The sequence below is a fragment of the Antechinus flavipes genome, chromosome 5 (genome assembly GCF_016432865.1).
Source record: "Antechinus flavipes isolate AdamAnt ecotype Samford, QLD, Australia chromosome 5, AdamAnt_v2, whole genome shotgun sequence".
Taxonomy (NCBI): domain Eukaryota; kingdom Metazoa; phylum Chordata; class Mammalia; order Dasyuromorphia; family Dasyuridae; genus Antechinus; species Antechinus flavipes.
This window is the reverse complement of record NC_067402.1, coordinates 22,012,372-22,032,624: the sequence shown is the minus strand read 5'-3', so window position 1 is coordinate 22,032,624 and position 20,253 is coordinate 22,012,372. Positions and strand designations below refer to the sequence as shown.

General features: G+C 36.7%; 1 protein-coding gene across 1 annotated transcript in view; it reads right to left on the bottom strand.

Annotated features, from left to right (window-relative positions):
- The window catches only part of GADL1 (glutamate decarboxylase like 1), a 205,905-nt gene that overhangs the window by 112,727 nt on the left and 72,925 nt on the right, over positions 1 to 20,253 (bottom strand). Inside the window, exons 10-11 of the mRNA XM_051961454.1 lie at positions 17,836 to 17,900; positions 17,456 to 17,537 (exon numbers count right to left, since the gene is read on the bottom strand). Of these exons, the coding sequence (XP_051817414.1) occupies positions 17,456 to 17,537; positions 17,836 to 17,900 (147 nt within the window). The remainder of the gene's footprint in view (positions 1 to 17,455; positions 17,538 to 17,835; positions 17,901 to 20,253) is intronic.

Below are 20,253 nucleotides of genomic sequence, written 5' to 3'. Positions count from 1 at the left end.
CAAATGAATATAGTTAGCAAATTCTTACTTGCATTTGGCCTTCTTTTTCTTTCCAAAGATAATCTAGTTTTTTAAGCAAGGGTGCCTGCCCTGATGAAAGCCACTGGCCAACAGCACTCTCCTGTACTAATCCTGGTTCAGATTCCTCTGGGAGAGATGGTGACACAATCTGCTGAGTTGTGTTACAATCTGTGCTAAGACAGAAGGGATGGAATCTTTAAACAAACCATTGGCTCACAAGACAGACACTTTTTTTATTTCAACAACTTTCCCACAGGAACTTTAAGCAATGGAATAAAAGGACTGGCTGAACATTTTCTCACCCTTAGGATCACAGATCTAAAATCTGAAGAGACCTTAACCGTCAGTCATTGAATCCTGTCCCTTGTTTTACAGATGAAAATTTTCCAGAGAGGGAAAATGATTTATTTAAGATCAGCTAGTATTTAGCAAAGCCGTAATTCAAACTAAAATTCTGAAATCTGCGCCTATGGACAGAATGCATTCTTGAAATTTAAATGGGCATTGGTGGTGCTTTTTTGTTTTGGAGGGAAAATGATTTAGGAAAAAAAAAGAACAAAATTCAGTCATGGGATCATGGAGTTAGAGGTTTAGAGTTTTTGAAATCATCTAATATATCTGGACAGTTTTGAAGTTAGAGAAAAATACGGTTTTATTTCAACATATTGGTTTTCTTTGTAATCTTAGGTGTTTTACTTTATACAGTCAAAAGTATTTTTCACAGAAGGGGTCCTCAGGTTTCCCCACACTGCCATAAGGACCCATGATACAAAAGTGGAGAAAATCAGATTCCTGTCCCACTCCTTCATTTTACAAATGAGAAATCTGAAAGCCAAGGTATTGAAGTGACTTGTGCAAGAGAAAGTGGCAGACTTAGAATGATGATGGAGGATGAAGATAGACTGTGTGTGTGCGTGTGTGTGTGTGTGTGTGTGTGTGTGTGTGTGTGTAACTTGAACTCAAAATTTGCTTCCTCCATTTATTATTACCCATATGACCTTGGGCCAATGTGCAACCTCTACATGATTTAATTTACAATCTATAAGAGGAGATTGGACTCAATGGCTTCTTAGGGTCTTTCTAGCTCTTTGTAATCTTTTCCTTACTCTTTTAGTCTCATGGATAGGCCAGATTTTAGAAGAGTAGATTTCCAAGGTGTAAGGTTCCCACATAGTTCAGATTGTTCTCCTTTTGGGACTTCTCTTTCCTTAAGTACAAAAGAAAGCATTAGAATAGATGATTCCCAAGGTTTCTTCTAACTTTACATTCTATGAGCCTCAGATTCTACATGAAAATGGCCTTTTGGGGAGGAGCTGGACCTTCCAACTGGGAGAGACTTTGGATTCCAGTTGGAACATTCAGAGCTGTCCCCTAGAGCTCATTGGGAACTCTCTTGATTCTCTATAATCGTTGCCTTCTGAACCTACATTACAACAGGGAGGTTGACATTCCAAACGATACCTAGATTTAAACGTATGAGGAAAAGGGAGAATTCCCCGCATGAGAAGATGCTTTGACACAAAACACGGCGATTATCACATTGTTCAGAGCTCTCAAACCACTTAATGGTACTTCTATAAGGCCTGGAAGAGTAGGAAACAATAACCAAACCACCGTTTGCTTTTGTTTCTCTGAAATGTTCCATTTTCTTTTCCCTCCCCTTATGCCACCCTGCTCTGCCATTTATAAGAGCTGAAATAGAAGTCTAGCCATATTATGCTCCAGAGTAAAAAGCCATGTTATGCTTCCCCCCAAAAAAAAATATTTGTTTAATTTTCATCTTAATTTAATCTTTCACCGATTTTTTTTCATATTTGACTCTAAATATACTCTACTCTCTCTTTTACCCAGTGAATCATCCTTTATCCCAAACATTAAAAAGAAAAGAGAAGAGAAAAAGCAGTACTATAGAATAAACCAACATATTAACTGTGTCCAATAGTCTAAGCAATATTCTATAGCCATAGCCCCTGCCTTCTGGAATGAAGGGAGAGAAGTATACTTTCTTTTCTGTTGGTTGTGCCCAAGATTGATTATTAAAATTAAATGATGCTGATTTTATTTTAGAAAACATATTTTCAACATCTATTGCATTGAATGCACTCAGATTCCAGGAAGACAACAAAACTAGAGATCTGGACCTTGAAGTGATCTGTAAGGTCCAGAATTTCTTAATTAAGAAAACTCTGAGCCTCCTTTACAGTCTCCAACCAAGGGGAAAGAAGGAGGCAGGGAGATCCATTATGGTTATAGGATTAGCTCAATAACATAGTGAGTTACTTATATAGAGGCTGTCTGGGGGCAGCTGCCAGACAATTAATTGGCTCTTAGAGCCCTGCCAGGCAGTCTAGGGCAGTGGCCAGACTATTCAGTGGATCCCCACAAAGATTTCCCAAAAGTCCTCTGGTGATTATGGAAATCAAATAAAGGGAGTAAGTGCAAAGCATCATTATATATATATATATATATATATATTATTAGGCAGTTGCATTAGGCTTACCAAGCTATTCTAATTTGGGGCCAGGGTACTAGTGATTAGGTAATATGCCAGCACCCTTGGGTGAGTGTCTAGATGCTCAAGGCTATGTGGTGGACACAGAAAAGGAGATGTCCTTGTTATATCTTGCTATAGCTTGTACCTGGTTACTAAATTCTTTTTATGGCTTTTTGTAATATCCAGGCTAGCTTTCTTGAGGATCACTGGATGGGTCTTGGTCTTAACAGGAGAGTCACCATGAGGATGGTCAGGAATAGAGTCTGGAGCCTGGAGTCTGGAGTCTGGAGCCTGAGATCTAGCTCCAGCACACACTCACTCAAGTCTTCTTATTTCAAGTCCTCTCAGCCCTTACATACCTTAGTACAGTTACATCACTACAGCACACTGAGCATGTGCCAACTGTAGAACCATTATATCACACTAAGTACTATATATATATGAACTAGAGAACCATTATCTCATCAATCACACTGAGTAAACAACCTGTTGTAAGTACCCTTGTTTCAAGTATACTTTTCCAGAGTTCTGGACTTCTACAGCTTTCAACAGTAGAGATACCAACAAGGAAGTGGGCTACTCAGTTTAAATACATACACACACACACACACACACACACAGTTACTTGCTAGGCATAATATTCTTGCAATAGCTTTCTCTCCCTGTCCCACTCCTTCACCTCAAATGGCTTCCGTTACAATAATATTGTTTTCACCCTAATAGAATGGTTTTCACCAATTGGGAACCCATTTAGAGGCCAATGGATATAACTCACTTATTTTACAGTTAAAGAAAGTGAGGGTAAGAGGGTAAGTGACTTGCCTAGAATGACATAGCTACTGATTCTCTGAGGTGGGATTAGAACTCAAGTCTTCCTGATGCCAAACTCAGTATTCTATACCTTGTATCACCTAAACTTAGGCACTGTGACCCAGTAATCCCAGTATTAGGCTAATGCCCCAAAGAGTTTAAAAAAAAAAAAAAGGAAAAGGGAAATGACCCGTATGTGCAAAGATATTCCTAGAATTCTTTTTTTGCTAGTAAAGAACTGGAAATGAAGAAGGTGATCATCAGTTGGAGTGACTAAACAAATTATGCTATTGGGTGTGATAGAATAATAATTATTATGCTTTTGAAATTATGAAAGAAACTGTCAATTTCTACGAACTAATGCAGAGTGAGCAATAGCACCAGGAGAACAATTTATACAATGACTAAAATGCTACTACAAAAAACAACTTTGAAGGCTTATAAACTCTGATCAATGAAGTGACCAAGCACAGTTCCAGTTCCAGACAATGACGACTGATGAACCATTCTACCCATCTTTTGATAGGGAGATACTAGAGGAGCAAAAAACACCGTGTTCCTTTTGGGACAAAGTGTGACCTGTTTTGCTGATTATGCTTATTGGTTATAACATTTCTGTTTCCATTTTAGCTGTTTGGTGGTGGTGTCAATGTTCTTTTATTTTGTTTTGTTTTAATCTTCAAGGATTGGGACAGAAAAGGGTAATGATAGATGGAAAAGGATGGTTATTCTGACTGTGCATTCCATCATCTTACAATTATTGTTTTATTAAAAAATAAAACTTCCTGAAAAACTTATGCCAAATTTTAAGTTAATTTTTTTTCTCACTGAAGTGCAGGTTCCCTCCAATGATGTAGATTGCCCATCCAACCCTTCCCATTCTATTTGAGTTTTTTTCTTTGTCCATATACAATTTCACTTCAGGGTGCGTTTTGTTTTTTGTTTTGTCTTTTTTGCTCATTTTCTCATGACAGTGATGATACTAGTGGATCATAAGCTGACTGTTAGTCATCTCTCACTCTCATCAAACTATCAGATCAGTTTCCCTTTTTATCTTCCATTTCTTGACAATATACTTTATTTCTAGTCTTCTTCAAAATGTCTCATTGGCTCTATATGGCAACCTGCTCCCACCCACTATGGACCTGTCCATTACTCTTTGGGTAATGCTCATTTTCAAACCTTTGGAGATTGTTCTGCTCCATGTCTCCCGGCCAACAGCAACACCAGTAGAATATTGATATATTTTTTAAAAGCAACTGAAAGCAAATACTGACACTCCTAGCATATAGACCTACTTTCCCACTTAATAAAGAGAGAACGAAAAAGTGCTTAGATTTGCTCCCCTCTATTCTATTGAATTTTTAAAATATCTTGACTTTTCTTTCAGATCAAAGCATCAAAAAATTTTTGATCCTAAAATATTATCTATGTAGATCCAGAATTTACATCTGAAGTGAACCTATTTAGAATCACAGACATTTTTTGTATCCCTAGTTTTCTTTTTATCCCTACAATGCAAAGGAGGTTAGTGATATTACAATTCCTAGAGCAAGTAGCTCTGCTTTGTTCCTGCAGTCAGTGCCACCCCACCCCACCCCCAGAAGATTGCAAACAGCCACTAGCTAATCAACAGGAAAAAGGAAAGGAAAAAATCAGCAATGTTACCATTGGAGCTTTAGGGTACAAATGAAAGAATTCATTTTTTCCCTATGATGCATGAAGACATTCATTACTAAATAATTTGCATGATATTAATGAGAGCATACCTGTGTATCAACTAGGGGCTGGATTTAGGATTTCTATTCATTTTTACTGCCAGTAGGCTGATAAGTGAGTCTATCATAATCGCATTTTAATCTTCATGGTCCACAACTCTCCAAGAAGGAACCGTTTGGGAATATGATGGCCAACTATTTGCAATTTCAGTTCAATTCAATTCAATTTATCAAACTTTAATTAAGCAGCTACTATGAGACAAGCAAGATGCTGGATTTTGGGATTCAAAGATTGTTTAAAAATGTAACCTTCCCTTTGTAAGCCTCAAGGAGATTACATTATACTAGCCATTATATTATACATTCTGTACACACCCCATCTTTCCCATCTGCTTATACCTTATATCCCTCCACACTCCTACCCTACTTTGTTCCATAAACTGACATCCTTACTTTGTTCCATAAACAAAACATTTTCTACCCATTTTCTCTGATCGTTCCCCTAGCTTAGGATGTTCTCTCTTTTCATCTTTGTCTCCTACCTTTCTACAAGTCCCTCCTAAGATCTCACTTTCTACAGAAACCTTTCTCAATCCCTCTTAACTTTAGTGCTTTCCCTCTATTAATTTGTTGTTCAGTCATTTCAATTGTGTCTAATTCTTTGTGATCTCATTTGGGGCTTTCTTCACAGGAATACTAGAGTGTTTTGCCATTTACTCAGTTTATTTTATAGATTGGGAAACTGAGATAAACTTGGTTAAGTGACTTGTATAGGGTCTGAGACCAGATTTAAACTTAGGAAGAGGAGTCTTCTTGACTCTAGGCCTGGAGCTTTACCTACTGCGTCACCTACAAAGTAGTTGGGGAGGAAGGACCCAAAAAATTTTTGAGAGGGAAAAGGGAGGAAAGTCTTCATGCAGAAGGTGATGCTTGAGCTGCATCTTGAAGGAAGAGATACTATGAAGGAGGATATTCCAGGCATGGGGTAGGACCACTTCAGACAGAGATGGGAGATGCAGGAGGAGAAGCAGACAAAGGGGCAACAAAGATGGAACCTGACGTGCAGGAAGGGGAGTGTTTTATTAATAAGGCTGAAAAAGTCATTCAGAGTCAAGTCCTCCTGAATACCATGCATCCCTGAGCTCATCCCAAGGTAAGATTTCTTTTCCTAATTGTCATCTCACATTGTTGATTCATACTGACCTTTAAGTTCTCTAAAACTCTGATATTTGTCAAATAATACCTGTCTGGTCATGCTGTCCCCTCATTGTCCTTGTAAAATTGATGTTTTACATATCTTGTATGTAACATATACTTTAACATATTTAACATATATGGGACTACCTGCTAGCTAGGGGAGCGGGTTGGGGGGAAGGAGGGGAAAAGTTGGAACAGAAGGTTTTTCAAGGGTCAATGTTGAAAAATTACCCATGCACATGCTTTATAAATAAAAAGCTATACTAACAAATAAATAAATGAATGAATCGATAAATGGATGAATAAATAAATAAAAATGATGTTTTAAAAGTTGAGAATAAGAATTCCCATTTATCCTTACTTACTCTTCTAACCAATAAAATTGCATAAGTATGACTACATGGAGAATGTGTTCAACTGGACTCAAGAAGTCTGAGTTCTGGTACCTGTTCTACCCACAACTTAGTTGTGGAACCTTAGCCAATTTACTCTACATCTTCATGGTTCCGTTTCCAAAGAAGGGTATGCTAAGGGATCTCTAAGTTTCCTCCCAAAGTTTTGTTTATATAACTCTGTGCAAGAGTAGACAACAGCTGCTGCACAGCAAAGAAATAGGAGGAGGCTTCTAAAACCCAGTCCCTGGGAGAGAATGAAAGAGGGATATAAAGGTGTAAAGCTGCTGGAAAATATATTTTTTTTGTTTGTTTGTTTTTTTGGTTTTTTTGGAAAATATATTTGAATAAAAACCTATTTACATTGGGCCAGATAGAAAGTTACAAATTACTAATCAACGTCGCCTTCTCTCCAGAGAAAATACAGGAAAGTACAGTCATTGAGCCTCAGGAGCCAGTAGACTCAGGCCACAAGAGCAAGCTGTTATGGCTAACAGGTGACACAGGTTTGCCGAGGGAATTGGTCACAAGATCTACCAACAGAGGACTGGGGAGCTCACAGAATGCAAATTTAAAGGGCAAGTAGAATTTTCCAGTTTTCTATAGAGAGTTCATGATGTTTGTCTTTCTGTTACAATGAAACCATTTTTACATATGCAAGAAGTTCAAGCTGGTTTCTATCCTAGAAAAGCAGATAAAAGGCTGAGGGAATGATTTTCTACTTCCTATGTTCTCAAAAGAAATATTATCCTTGGGGAAAATAGAAGGATGCAAGGAGAGACAAAAAAAAAACTAACATAGAGGGAGGGAGGGAGGGAAGGAGAGAGAGAGAAGAGAGAGAGAGAGAGAGAGAGAGAGAGAGAGAGAGAGAGAGAGAGAGAGAGAAGAAGAAGAAGAAGAAGAAGGAGAAGAAGGAGGAGGAGAAGGAAAAGGAGGAAGAAGAGGAGGAGGAGGAGATGGAGGCAAGGAGAGAGAAGGGAGAGAGACAGAGACCAACAGAAATACAGAGATAGATAGAAATGCAGATAGAGACAGAAAGAGAGGTATACACAAAAAGACACACAGAAGGACACACACAGAGAGAAGTATTTGAATCCTGTTCCATGTTAGTAGGTGGTAGGGAAGAAGAATGTGAAATCAGAAGAAGGAGGGATCCCAGTATAGAGGAGGCTAAGAATTAGATGCAATTCACAAATCAACAAATATTACTTAAATGCTGATTATGTTTCAAAAACTGTGCTGGGCACTAGAGACACAAAGAATGGCAAAAAACATAGTCTCTGTCATCAAGGAGCTCACATTCTGATGGTGGAAACAACATAAAAATGATATTTAGATGTAATATATATGTGGTGTAAATGGGAAGTAATTCTAGATACATCATGAAGGTCTTTCAATGTGTATATGTCTTGAGGAGTTTGTAGGGATGAGGGGAGACATTAAAAAACAGTAACTACATTCTAGAGATCCAAGAAAGACATGAACACACAGAAAGAGATAGAGACAGAGAACCAGAGAGACAGAAAGAAATACAGACAGAAAGAGACAGAGAAACAGAAAGAAACAGAAATAGAGGGGGAAAGGAGAGAGACAAATGGAAACAAAGAGGAGAGAGACAGAGAGAGAGAGACAGAGAGAGAGAGAGAGAGAGAGAGAGAGAGAGAAGGAGAGAGAGGAGAGAGAGGAGAGAGAGAGAGAAAGGAAAAAGGGAGAGTGGAAAAGAGGGAGGGAGACCACAGGGAACACCAGGAGTAAAGGTCTGAGAAAGAGGAGAAAAGTGAGTGGCGTCGGATGACTCCCCACTGGCATCTACAATAACTCATAAAGAAACTGGTGGTCTTTGCAGAGCAAGTCTACAAGACATGATGGAAAAACTCCTGAGTCTTGTCAAATCTGACAACCATTCTACACTTTGCTAGTTCACATCTGGACAATAATACTGCCAGAAGGAAGAATAAAATGATTGTCAGGGCTGAAAAAGTCATGGACAAGACTTTTTCCACATCCTCACAGTGACTAAAGGTCAGGGTTTCCGTAGAGAACGGGAGATTTGAGAAGTGAACATTTGGCCAAGGAGAACTAGATATGAATTTCTGGACCACATATTTAAAAATTAGAATAAAGAGTTTTGAAAAAAATTTTTGCCTGAAGTTCTGAAAATCTGTTCAATAAATCTTTGAGCTGAAAAGGGAGGTGTGGGGTGGGGGGAGAAAAATATCTTTTATATCCCTATAAAAATGGATAGCATGATGACTGGGAGCTGTGTCACAAGTTTGAAAATGAGGAAAAGAGTCAGCAGTAAAACCCATGGCCTCCACACACATCGACAGAAATAGACAAAGTGTGGGGAATAAGAATATTGAGCTAGATAACCTAAGCCAGGAATTCAAATAGAATTTGACTTGAATAGAGCTCTGGAAGAACATGCCTTATTGAAGGCCATGAGGAAAAAGTAAAGATGGGGGAGAATAGTATTGTAGACTAAGAAAATATACTTTTGTGAAGAATATCAGGGAAGCAAGATGGAAAACATTTCTGCTCAAAAGCAGCAGATGGAGAAAGCAAAACAATTCTATCATGGGAATGCACAAAAGACCACTTGAATGAAAGGCAGTCAATACAAAGAATTCAGAAAGCAGATTGCAAAGCTGTCACAGAGGTGTGACATAGCAGTAACAAGGGACTTTCAAATTATCTGGACAGCTGCTGGAGCTTGCTCTGCCAAATGCCAAGTAACCATCAAGGCTTTGATTGGCCTTAAGGATAATTTCATCCTTTAAGAAGTGAAAGAAGTGGGGCAGCTAGGTAGTGCACCAGCCCTGGAGGACCTGAGTTCAGATCTCATCTCAGGCATAATACTTCCTAGCTGTATGACCCTGGGCAAGTCACTTAACCCCAATTGCCTCAAGGGAAAAAAAGTGAAAGAAGCAGATTTCGATCTACTTCTGAGCAATGAAAAGGAACTGACTACTAAGGTCAAAATAAGGGGGAAAATAGAAAGACATCATCCCCTCCCCCATCATAGAATTCATGATGGAGAAGCATGGAGCACTCAAGACTTTGAATGAGTGCGTCTCAAAAGACTGAATGAAAAGAATGAAAAGCTTAAAATCATTCAAGGGAAGCCAGCCCAACCAGGAATTCAATTGGATTCAATAAATGATTTTTAGTAGATGCAAGATACTGTACTAGCTGCTGGAAACTCTCTAAAGAGATTGATGTGGACATTGTGGGAAGCTATTCAAATGGATTATTAAAAAACGTATAGAAAATGGCAGCAAGTGTAGTAAGAGAAGGTGGAAATAGGAGATTGGCATAGGATTATGAGAACAATCTTAGCTAAAACCTACTAAAGTTGCAGAAAACAAGAGGGGTCCCAGGGTCCTAGTGGATTGGATCCTCAAAATAAGTCAACAGTGTGATATAACAGCCAATGAAGCTAACACAGTCTAAGGCATTTTGTTGTTTTAGTTGTTTAGTCATTTTATTGTTTAGTCATTATTTTGTTGTTTAGTCATTTTGAATTCTGTTCAACTTTTTGTGACCCCTTCTGAGGTATTCTTGGTAATGATACTAGAGTGGTTTACCATTTCCTTCTCCAGCTCATTTAACAGATGAAGGAACTGGGGTAAATAAGGTAAGTGACTTGCCCAGGGTCACATCTGGAGCAGATTTGAATTCAGCTCTGCCTGATTACAGTATTAGTACTATCACTATATCACCCAATTGCTCTTGCTGAAAATCATCAGAAGGACCTGAGTTCAAATCTGGTCTCAGACACTTAACACTTTCCTGGGAAAGTCACTTAACCCCAATTGCCTCAGGAAAAACAAAAAGAAAGAAAGAAAGAAAGAAAGAAAGAAAGAAAGAAAGAAAGAAAGAAAGAAAGAAAGAAAGAAAGAAAGAAAGAAAGAAAGAAAGAAAGAAAGAAAGAAAGAAAGAAAGAAAGAAAGAAAGAAAGAAAGAAAGAAAGAAAGAAAGAAAGAAAGAAAGAAAGGAAAAGAAAGAAAGAAAAGAAAAGAAAAGAAAATCATCCTCACTTAATATAGCCTAGGGCAGTTAGGTGGTACAGTGGATAGACCATCAGGACCAGAGTTAGAAAGATTTGAATTTAAACCCATCTTCAGATACTTATTAGCTGGGTGACCCTGGGCAAGTCATTTAATCCTGTTTGCCTCAGTTTCCTCATCTGTAAAATGAACTGGAGAAGCAAATGGAAGACCATTTCACTATCTCTGCCAAGAAAACACCAAATAGGGTGAAGAAGAGTCATATATGACTAAAATGATTGGACTACAACAAGAAATTTCCAGCAATAGGGAGGTAATCATTCCACAGTTCCCAAACCACATCCTGAATATTGTGGTCAATTCTGGGCATTGGAAATTAAGAACACTGATAAATTGAAAATGTCCAAAAAGGTACACCCAAGATGGTGAGAGCCATTGATTTCATATTATAAGAAGCTCTGTTAAAGGGATTGAGAAAGTTTGGCCTTGAAAAGAGAAGGCTCAATGTGGGGATGTGAATTCTCTTCAGATATATGAAAAACTATCCTGTGAAGGAGGGATTAGTCTTTTTAGATCTAGAGGGCAGGATCAGGAAGAGTTGGTGGAAGTTGATATTTAAGTTGGATATGAAGAAAAAAATTTAAAAAATTAAAAGTATAATAGACTACTTCTAGAGATGGTGGGTTTTCCTTGCTTGGAGATCATAAAGAAGAGGTGGATATGCACTTGCTGGTTATGTTTTAGCAAGGATTCTTAGGGGTTGAATGTGATAGATCCTGAAACCACTTCCAACTATCAAATTTTGTAAATTTTTTGTGATAGAGAAGTGTGTAAACAAATCAATGCAACCAGGATTGGAAGGAAAGTGGAAGACTGGGGGGAGGGAGGGAGAGAAATTTTACAGCCAGTGTTTCTGAAAAGGCCTCATTTCTAAAATATATAGAGAACTGACTCAAATTTATAAGAATACAAGACATTCCCCAATTGACAAATGGGCAAAGGAAATGAACAGACAATTTTCAGATGAAAAAATTAAAGCCTTTTCTAGCAATATGAAAAAATGTTCTAAATCACTGTTGATTAGAGAAATGCAAATTAAGATAACTCTGAGGTACCACTTCATACCTCTCAGATTGGTAAAAAAAAAAAAAAAAAACTGACAGGAAAATATAATGATAAATATTGGAGGAGGTGTAGGAAAACTGGGACACTAATACATTGTTGGTGGAGTTGTAAAATGATCCAACCATTCTGGAAAGCAATTTGGAACTATGCATGCCCAAAGGGCTATCAAACAGTGCATACCCTTGGACCCTACAGTGCCAAAAAGATCATAAAACAGGGAAAAGGATCCACACATATAAAAATGTTTGAATAACTCTTTTTATGATGGCAAGAAGCTGAAAATTGATTTGATGCCCCTCAGGAATGGCCAAATAAGTTATTGGATTTGAAGGTAATGGAATATTATTGTTCCATAAGAAATAATGAACAGGCTTATTTAAGAAAAACCTGAAAAGACTTATAAGAACTGATGCTGGGTGAAGTGAGCAGAACAGACATAATATTGTTCACAATAGCCAACAAAATGATGTGATGATCAACTGTGATGGATGTGGCCCTTTTCACCAATGAGGTGATTCAACAATAGACTTGTGATGGAGAGAGCCATCTGTACCCAAAGAGAGAATTATGGAGAATGAATGTGGATCAAAAACATAGTATTTTCACCTTTTATTGTTTGCTTGTTTTTTTTTCTTTCTCATGTTTTTTTTTTTTTTTTTTTTTTACTTTTGATCTGATTTTTCTTTGACAGCATGATAAATATGGGAATGTATTTAAAGGAATTGCACATGTTTAACCTATATCAGATTGTTTGCTCTCTTAATGAAGAGGAATGTGAGAAAAATCTAGAACACAAGATTTTGCAAAGGTGACTGTTGAAAACTATTTTTGCATATAGTTGGAAAAATAAAATATTATTTAAAAAAAAATAACAGAGGTGTGATGACTGCAACTCTCAAAGATTAAGAATGATCTATAAGAATGATTCTGGAAATTTGTAGAGTAAATGAGAAAATGCTAAGCTCTCCAGAGTTCCCCCACAAAAAAAAGTGCCTTAGCATGAACATAGACTGATGAAAAACAAATAAAACTTGGAACAGAACAGGAGTCCCTCTGGAACAATGTGTGAAAATCCCTAGGACTGAGCTTTAAACAGTGTGAAGTTTAAATACCTCCAGCAAGCCAGGAGTTTTGGGACTAGATGAGTTCAGAGGAAGCTTCAGTCACAGCCATAGGAACTTTCAGCTCCCAGACAAGTCAAGTATCTGAGCCTGGGAAGACTGAGAGAACTTCTATTGATTAGGAATGACATGCCCAGTTGTGCTGCAGAAATGGCCCTGAGTGAAAAGAAACCAGCATACCAGGTAAGTGCAGAAGCAGTGGGTAAGGGATGCTGCAGGCTTTGGGCACTTGCAGAAGGGGAGAGCTTTTGGTTTTGGATTCCAAGCTAGAAGGGAAAGCTGAAGGGAAGCCAGATGTGCCATCCCCTCCACACCTGAATCAGACATGGTTATATTAATAAGATCTCTTTTATTAAGATGAGCAAAGTAGAAATAACCCAAATATAGTAATTTACTATGGGAATAGGGAAATTCATCATCAGAGAAGGACCTTGAAGTGAAAAAACCTCTCCTACTCCAAAGAGTATTGTTAAATAGCTACCTGCCCAGAATTAATTTATAGAAGAACTCAAAAAAGATTTTAAAAATCAAATGAGAGTGACTGAGGAAAAACTTTTTTTTAAAAGTTAAGAACCATCCAAGGAAAAGCAACATTATGAAAAGAAAGTCAACCAACTGGAAAAAGAAATCCAGAGTCTTAAAGAAAAAAATATTTTTTTAAAATTAGAATTGGGTAAGGGGAAGCCATTGAAGCCATAAGAGACCAAGAAATAACAAAACAAAATATAAAGAATGAAAAATAGAAGACGTGAAACACCTTACAAGAAAAACAACAGGTCCGAAGAACAGATCAAGAAGAAAAAAATGTAAGAATAATTGGACTACCAGAAAGCTTAAGCCAAAAAAAGAAGAGATTTGACACAATATTATAAGAAATAATCAAAGACAATTATCCTGAAGTGATATGAGGGAAAAGTAGAAATAGAAAAAAATCCACTGATCACCACCTCAAAGAGATTCCTTAAAGAAAACACATAGGAACAGTATTGCTAAATTTTGAAAGCCCCAGATCAAAGAGAAATTTTTACAAAACAACAACAAGAAAAAAAAACATTAAAACAAATCAAATATGCTAGAGTTACAATTAAAATTGTACAGGATTTATTAGCAGTTACAATAAAAGACCACAGGTCCTATATATGGATATATATATATCAACAATCAAAAGAATTAGACTTGGATCAAATATATTAAATCCAACAAAACTAACCACAATATTGAATGGGGAAAAAATGAACATTCAATGAATTCATAGATTTTCAAGATTTTGTCTTATCAAGCCTGAACTCAAGAGAAAATTCAACATATATGAACCAGCATCAAAGACTAATTTCGAGGGACTTAACAAGGACAAAATATTTATGTTTTATATGGGGAAATATAAATAATACATCTAAGATTGACATCAGTAACTGGATAGTTCAAAAGAAAGATTGGGGCAGAGCTAAGTATGATCTGACTAAAAAACAAAATCATCTGGGAAAAGATAAAAATAGTAATTATGCTATACAAATGAGGTATACAGGAAAAACTGACACAGAGGCACTAGATGGGAAGGAGGCTGGTAGTTCTGGAAATCTATTCATATTGGAAATGGCTTAAATTGAAAACTGTATACACATACATACATACATATATACCATAAAGAGTATAGCACACTCTAAATTCAATAATGAAATAAGGAAGCAGAAATAAGATGAGTATAGAACCATATGTAGATTTATGGTAGTAGGACAAGGTATACAGATTAAAGAGGGAGGGAAAGGATGGCATAGGATAAGGTAGGATACAGAAAGATGTTTAGATTAATAGGAGTGAGATAAAATATGTAGATTGATGAGAATGAAATAAAGAAAGAGGAAAAGAGTAGAATGAGAAGATAAGGAAGGTTAAATAATCTCATGTTTAACCTATATCAGATTGCTTGTTCTCTTAATGAAGGGAGAGAGTGAGAAAAATTTGGAACGTAAGATTTTGCAAAGGTGAATGTTGAAAACTATTTTTGCATGTACTTGGAAAAATAAAATACTATTAAATTAAGTTAAGGAGTAGAGCTAAAATAGAAGAGTTAGCAGGGATAGGAAATATGAGACATACACAAATACAATAACAAGGATCAGAAGTAGAATTTATTAGAAAAAAAGTAGAGCTAGTAATTATCGATCTTAGACAAAGTCAAACTTAAGGATTCAATCAAAAGAAAAATTTATATCGTCAGCCATATTAATATTGTTTTAATGTATGTCTGCAAATGTGTAAATACATATGTATATATAGTATGTGTCTATAAGTGTATGCACATAGGTGTATGTGAGTGTGTATCTAGATATGTATGTAGGGGTGTCTGTGTATGTACACACATACACACACACAGAGATATATATATATATATACACAAATATATGCCTATATATACACACACACATACACATATATTTATATATAAATATATCCATGATTAAATTGTAGGCTGTTTTAGGAGGGAGGGAGAAAAGGAGGAAAAGAAATAAAACAAAACAAAACAAAAAAGAATGACCTACAAAACAAAGATGGATAATCATGAAAATAATGTCTTCTATTATTATATATGCTTTCTTGAAATGGAAATTTATTGTTACACAAAATTTCCTTTTTATATCTTTTTTTCTTGTTTTGCATTTAGTTTTAAATAAATAAGTATTTTTAAAGAGTGTGTATATGTGTAGGGGGTTGTTGAATATTTATCTATGTTCCCAAAAAAAAAAAAAAAAAGATCAGAAAAGGCTAGGTTGATTGTGAGGTACACAAAACTAGGTAGACAACTAGTTCTTGGTCATTTTGAACTGGATGCTCCATTAAATATCTCAACCTCAACACAATCAAAAGAGTATTCATTGCCAGATTTGCACTCATGAAGCTGAGGCTTTCTGATCCCAAGTCCAGCACTTTTTTCACTGCATCACCTAACTTCCCTTAAGTAGCATGTAACAGGAGCTTAATCAATGTTTATCAAATTGACATGAATGCTCTTGTTTTTTAAGTTCTTTTATAGTTCGTTCATTGTGGCTTTTATGTTTATACCAGTCATATCCCCTCAATAGCCCTCTTGGCAGACCCTACATTGACACTTTACTTCAAACAAAGAAATATTTCAGTAAAGCTAATCAACACAATGACCCAATCTGATGGGCAGTGCATTCTATATCTATCATCCCTACCTCCCTCCTGAAAAAAGAAAGTATTTTTCTTTTCTCCAGGACTGAAATTGTTCATTAAGATTCATCAGTATGTGACTGCTTTTACACTTCTCCCATAGTGGACATTTGTATAGCCAGTGTGTCTATTGTTGTCTTGCCTTTGTGTCTTGTACATGTAGGTACTCCATAAAAGCGCTTTAAATTGAATGAGCACTGCATCAGCTTAACTTGCTTAACCTTGCATCAGCTCTGACATGCCTGCCTATGTCTCTGAATTCCTCGTATTTGTAATTTCTTATCCAATTCCATCACATTTAAATGTGAGGAAAGTCTCTTACATAAATTCTCCCAATCTTACCAGACCTCCACCAATCATTAGCATGTCTCTATGACAGACTCAGCAGATCCATATGTATGCCAGAGATATAAGACGGGAACAGGCGTCTTAAAAGTTCTTTTAATTTTAAATACAAATAGAAAATGAATTGAGCCTTGCCAAAGGAAATCATTTCATCCGAGAAACCCAGAGAAAGAAATTTAAATTTATACCCAAGTCAAAGGCAGATCTCTTACTCTGTACCACATACCTATGAAAGCACTTTCAGAAATAAGCATCTGGAATATTTCCCAAATGGATTCTTCTCATTTTCCTAGGGATGCACATGTGCTCATGGGAACAACTTTTGGTGAATAGGGAATCATTTCATTTCTTCTTTTCTTCAGACAAAGAGGAAGTTCGACAACATCTTGCACAATGACTGGTCATTCTCCAGAGTTGTTACCAGTCATTTCTGATCTGATCTTGACTCCCATTGAGAAGCTAAATATCGATCATTTCAACCACCCAATAAATCATCCAATGATCAAACTTCAAATATCTTTTCACTAAACTGGGCCATTAAGGCTTAGCTAAGCATATTAAGTATTCTGTTTAAAGCAGAACAAAACATCTGCTCCCTTTTCACAGTGAACAGTAGTTTAAAGAAAACTTAACTCCCAGATGTACAAAGAGAGGAACAAATCTCAGTAACATTTGAAACCAAGCTTTTAAATGTGTGCCCAAAGAGCACCAGAGAGCCTGTCTCTAGAAGTCCTGATGTTCAGGCTTTGTTTCATCTAAATCAAAGTCATCAGTGACTTTAGCAAAGATACCAGCTGTTTTCCTCAGGCTCTTTTTCTACTGGGGGGTGAGGGGGCTACAGGTATTTCCTTCTGCCCTCTACTTGGTATGAGACTAGATAGTTTCGATATTGGTCCCAAACTCATTTCTGAATTGCTTGTGTTTCTCCAGCCCACTCTGATCTATCCTTCAAGGCTCTCTTTCTCTCCCCACCCCAGCCGGCAACAACAGCAACAACAACAACAACAACAAAACAGAGAATGAAACTCACCGAGCTGTCTTTCACAAGAAGAGCACAACACTGGATCCCAGCCATAAGCATCTTATGTGGGTTCCAGGCTACCGAATCAGCCCTGTGAGAGGAAGCAAAGAAAGGGGAGAGGAAAGGGGTAGAGAAAAATACAATTATTTCCCATTCACTAAAGGCTGTTCTTATGATCAGATTTCACAGTGTTAATCTACAATTCAGCATTCTGAGTATTTGGTTGTTTCTGTGGGGATGATTTTTGTGTCTGCTTGCTTACTTTGGGGTGGTGGTTGTCTTTCTAAAGTTTTGTTTCTCCCATATCAACACATTAGTTAAAACACAAAATCCAGAGGGGTGTCCCTTCTGAGTGAAGGTGCCACCATGAACTGGGAAACTACATTTACCTGTGGATGCCATGCAGAAGCTTGCGATGCTTCCTTGACATCAAAGCTGAGCCACCCCAAGATGCCTGTTGAGATATTTATATATAGAGATGTTTATGTCAACCAAAACAATGTCATTTGTACAGGTGATTACTGGTTAAACATGAGCACCAGCCCCAATCTGATTTATTTGAAATGACACTTTAGGAATGAGTACCCAAGTTTTATTACAATAGCTGTCCATCCTTCCAAAAAATATCAAGTGCCATATTCCCACTTTATAGATGTCATCATAAATGGAAACTCAGTCATTGTGTTCTGATGTTCAAACCGTAGCCTCACTAATAAATCAACAAATGACTATTCAGTCCCTATTATATGCCAGGAACTTTTAATGTTGGGGACAGAAAGACAAATAATGAAACAGTTTCTACGATCAAGAATCTTAGAGTTTGCAAATGACACAAAGAGCTTAGTCGAAGCCTTTACACCAAGTATCAAATGAAAACGACATAGTCTTTGCCTCAGGAGGTTTCCAATCCAAAGGAGAAGCCATAAATGTGGACTTTCATGGAAGGCATCTGATATACTGATCTGGTGATAATATTGACACAGGACATAAATTATATGCATGATGGGCAAAGTATAAAATAAATGTTTTGTGAGAGGGGGATTCATCTTTGGACAGAACAGGCTTGTAGGAAATCTTTTCCTTGCATCCAAATAGTCAAGAATAGTGACATGGAAGAAGGAGGATTTTAAGAGTTATCACAAAATAAGAAGGTGAGATCTTCAAGTAGGGATGAGAGAAAGAGGTCATGTAGAGGGAAGTTGGATATTTGCCCAACAGGGAGAGTGTTAGAAGCGAAGATAAAAGAGGAAATTGGGGAGTAAATAAGTTTAAAAAGGGTTAGAACAAAGGAAGCAGCAGTAAGGAAAGCAAAATTGGAAGTAAGTGTGAATGGGATTCTGAAATGGAATGTTGAGAAACTGCCAAAATGCCAGATTTGGACAAAATTGGAATCTTGACTCAAACCTTTATGTGAATCCTTGCACTGAAACTGCAACTTGTAAGCAACTCATTTAACCTCTCTGGGTCCTATTTTCTTCATCTGTCAAATGAGGGGTTTGGAAATTAAATGTCCTCTAAGTTTCCTTCCAATTTCATATTTTATCTATCTATCTATCTATCTATCCACCGATCCAACTACCTTATCTATCTTCTCTCTTATCTATCTCTATCTTAACTACTCACTAATCTATCTATTCTATCCATTTGTTTTTCCTATCTGTCATCTATATCCATTCATCTATTCCTATTTCTGTATTCATCTATCTTAATCTACCCATCCAACATCTATCTCTAGCTATCATCTCTATTTTATCTGTCTATCCATCAATCTCTATGTTATCTATCTATAATCTATAGAATTTCAGGAATGATTTATTCAATTCAATTCAACAAAGAATCATTCTATACCTACCAGGACTTAGAATCTACATTCAATGCAAAGAAAGTATCACTTGAAGCTGTTCTCATATAGAAGCAGTAGTTGAAAAGTAGGGTGAGGAATTGAACCAAGACATTGAGAAAGAAAGTTAAGGAACAATGTTAGAGTTGAAAAAGTCCAAGGAGGAGCCAGTTGTCACAATTCTAGAACTAAACAAAGTTATAGCTATAGAGTTAAAAAGAAAAAAAAAATAAATCCTGAAAAATTTTAGTTGAAGAGAAGGTGGATGCTGAATCATACATATGTCATCAGACAAAGTTGATAATAAATTTTTAGTTCTGCAGCTATTTTTTTTTGTGTAGTGATTTTATTTCAAAGGGACATTAGTGTGTGTGGTATAAAAATCATCAACTAAAAAAAAACACAAGAAAAAAAGTGTTAAGATTTAGAGATAGAACAGAGGTAAAGATTTAATTTGAAAAAGTCAAATACTCCAAATGTTCTTCCAGGCTGGCAGTCCATTTCTTGGGAAAGGAATGCAAAAAAGAAAGAATTTTGTTTTCATAGTCTTACAAGGTCTCATATTTGTGAGATTTCTTCCTTTTTTTCTTTGTTTCTTAATGTCTCTGTCTCTGCCCCCCCCCCTCTCTCTCATTGTTGTTTGTCCTTTTTGTCCCTCACCATCATAATCTATTTACTTGTGGACCTATTATATTCCCCTATTGGACTGATGGTTCTTAGAGGGCTGGGATTGTGCCATTTTCAATTTAGCATCTTTTTTGGCACAAAGCAGACATTAAATTAATGCTTATTATATTGTGGAAGTCCACAGAATAGTCACTATTAAAAATGTAATATTATGGCTCAATCAGCCATCTGAATAGGTGAGAGAGAAAATTAAAGATGCCCAGGATCAGTCCCTTCCACAAATAAATCCATCTTCAGAGAGATAATAACTAAGAAGCTACAAAATTGGCTAGTCCCTGTA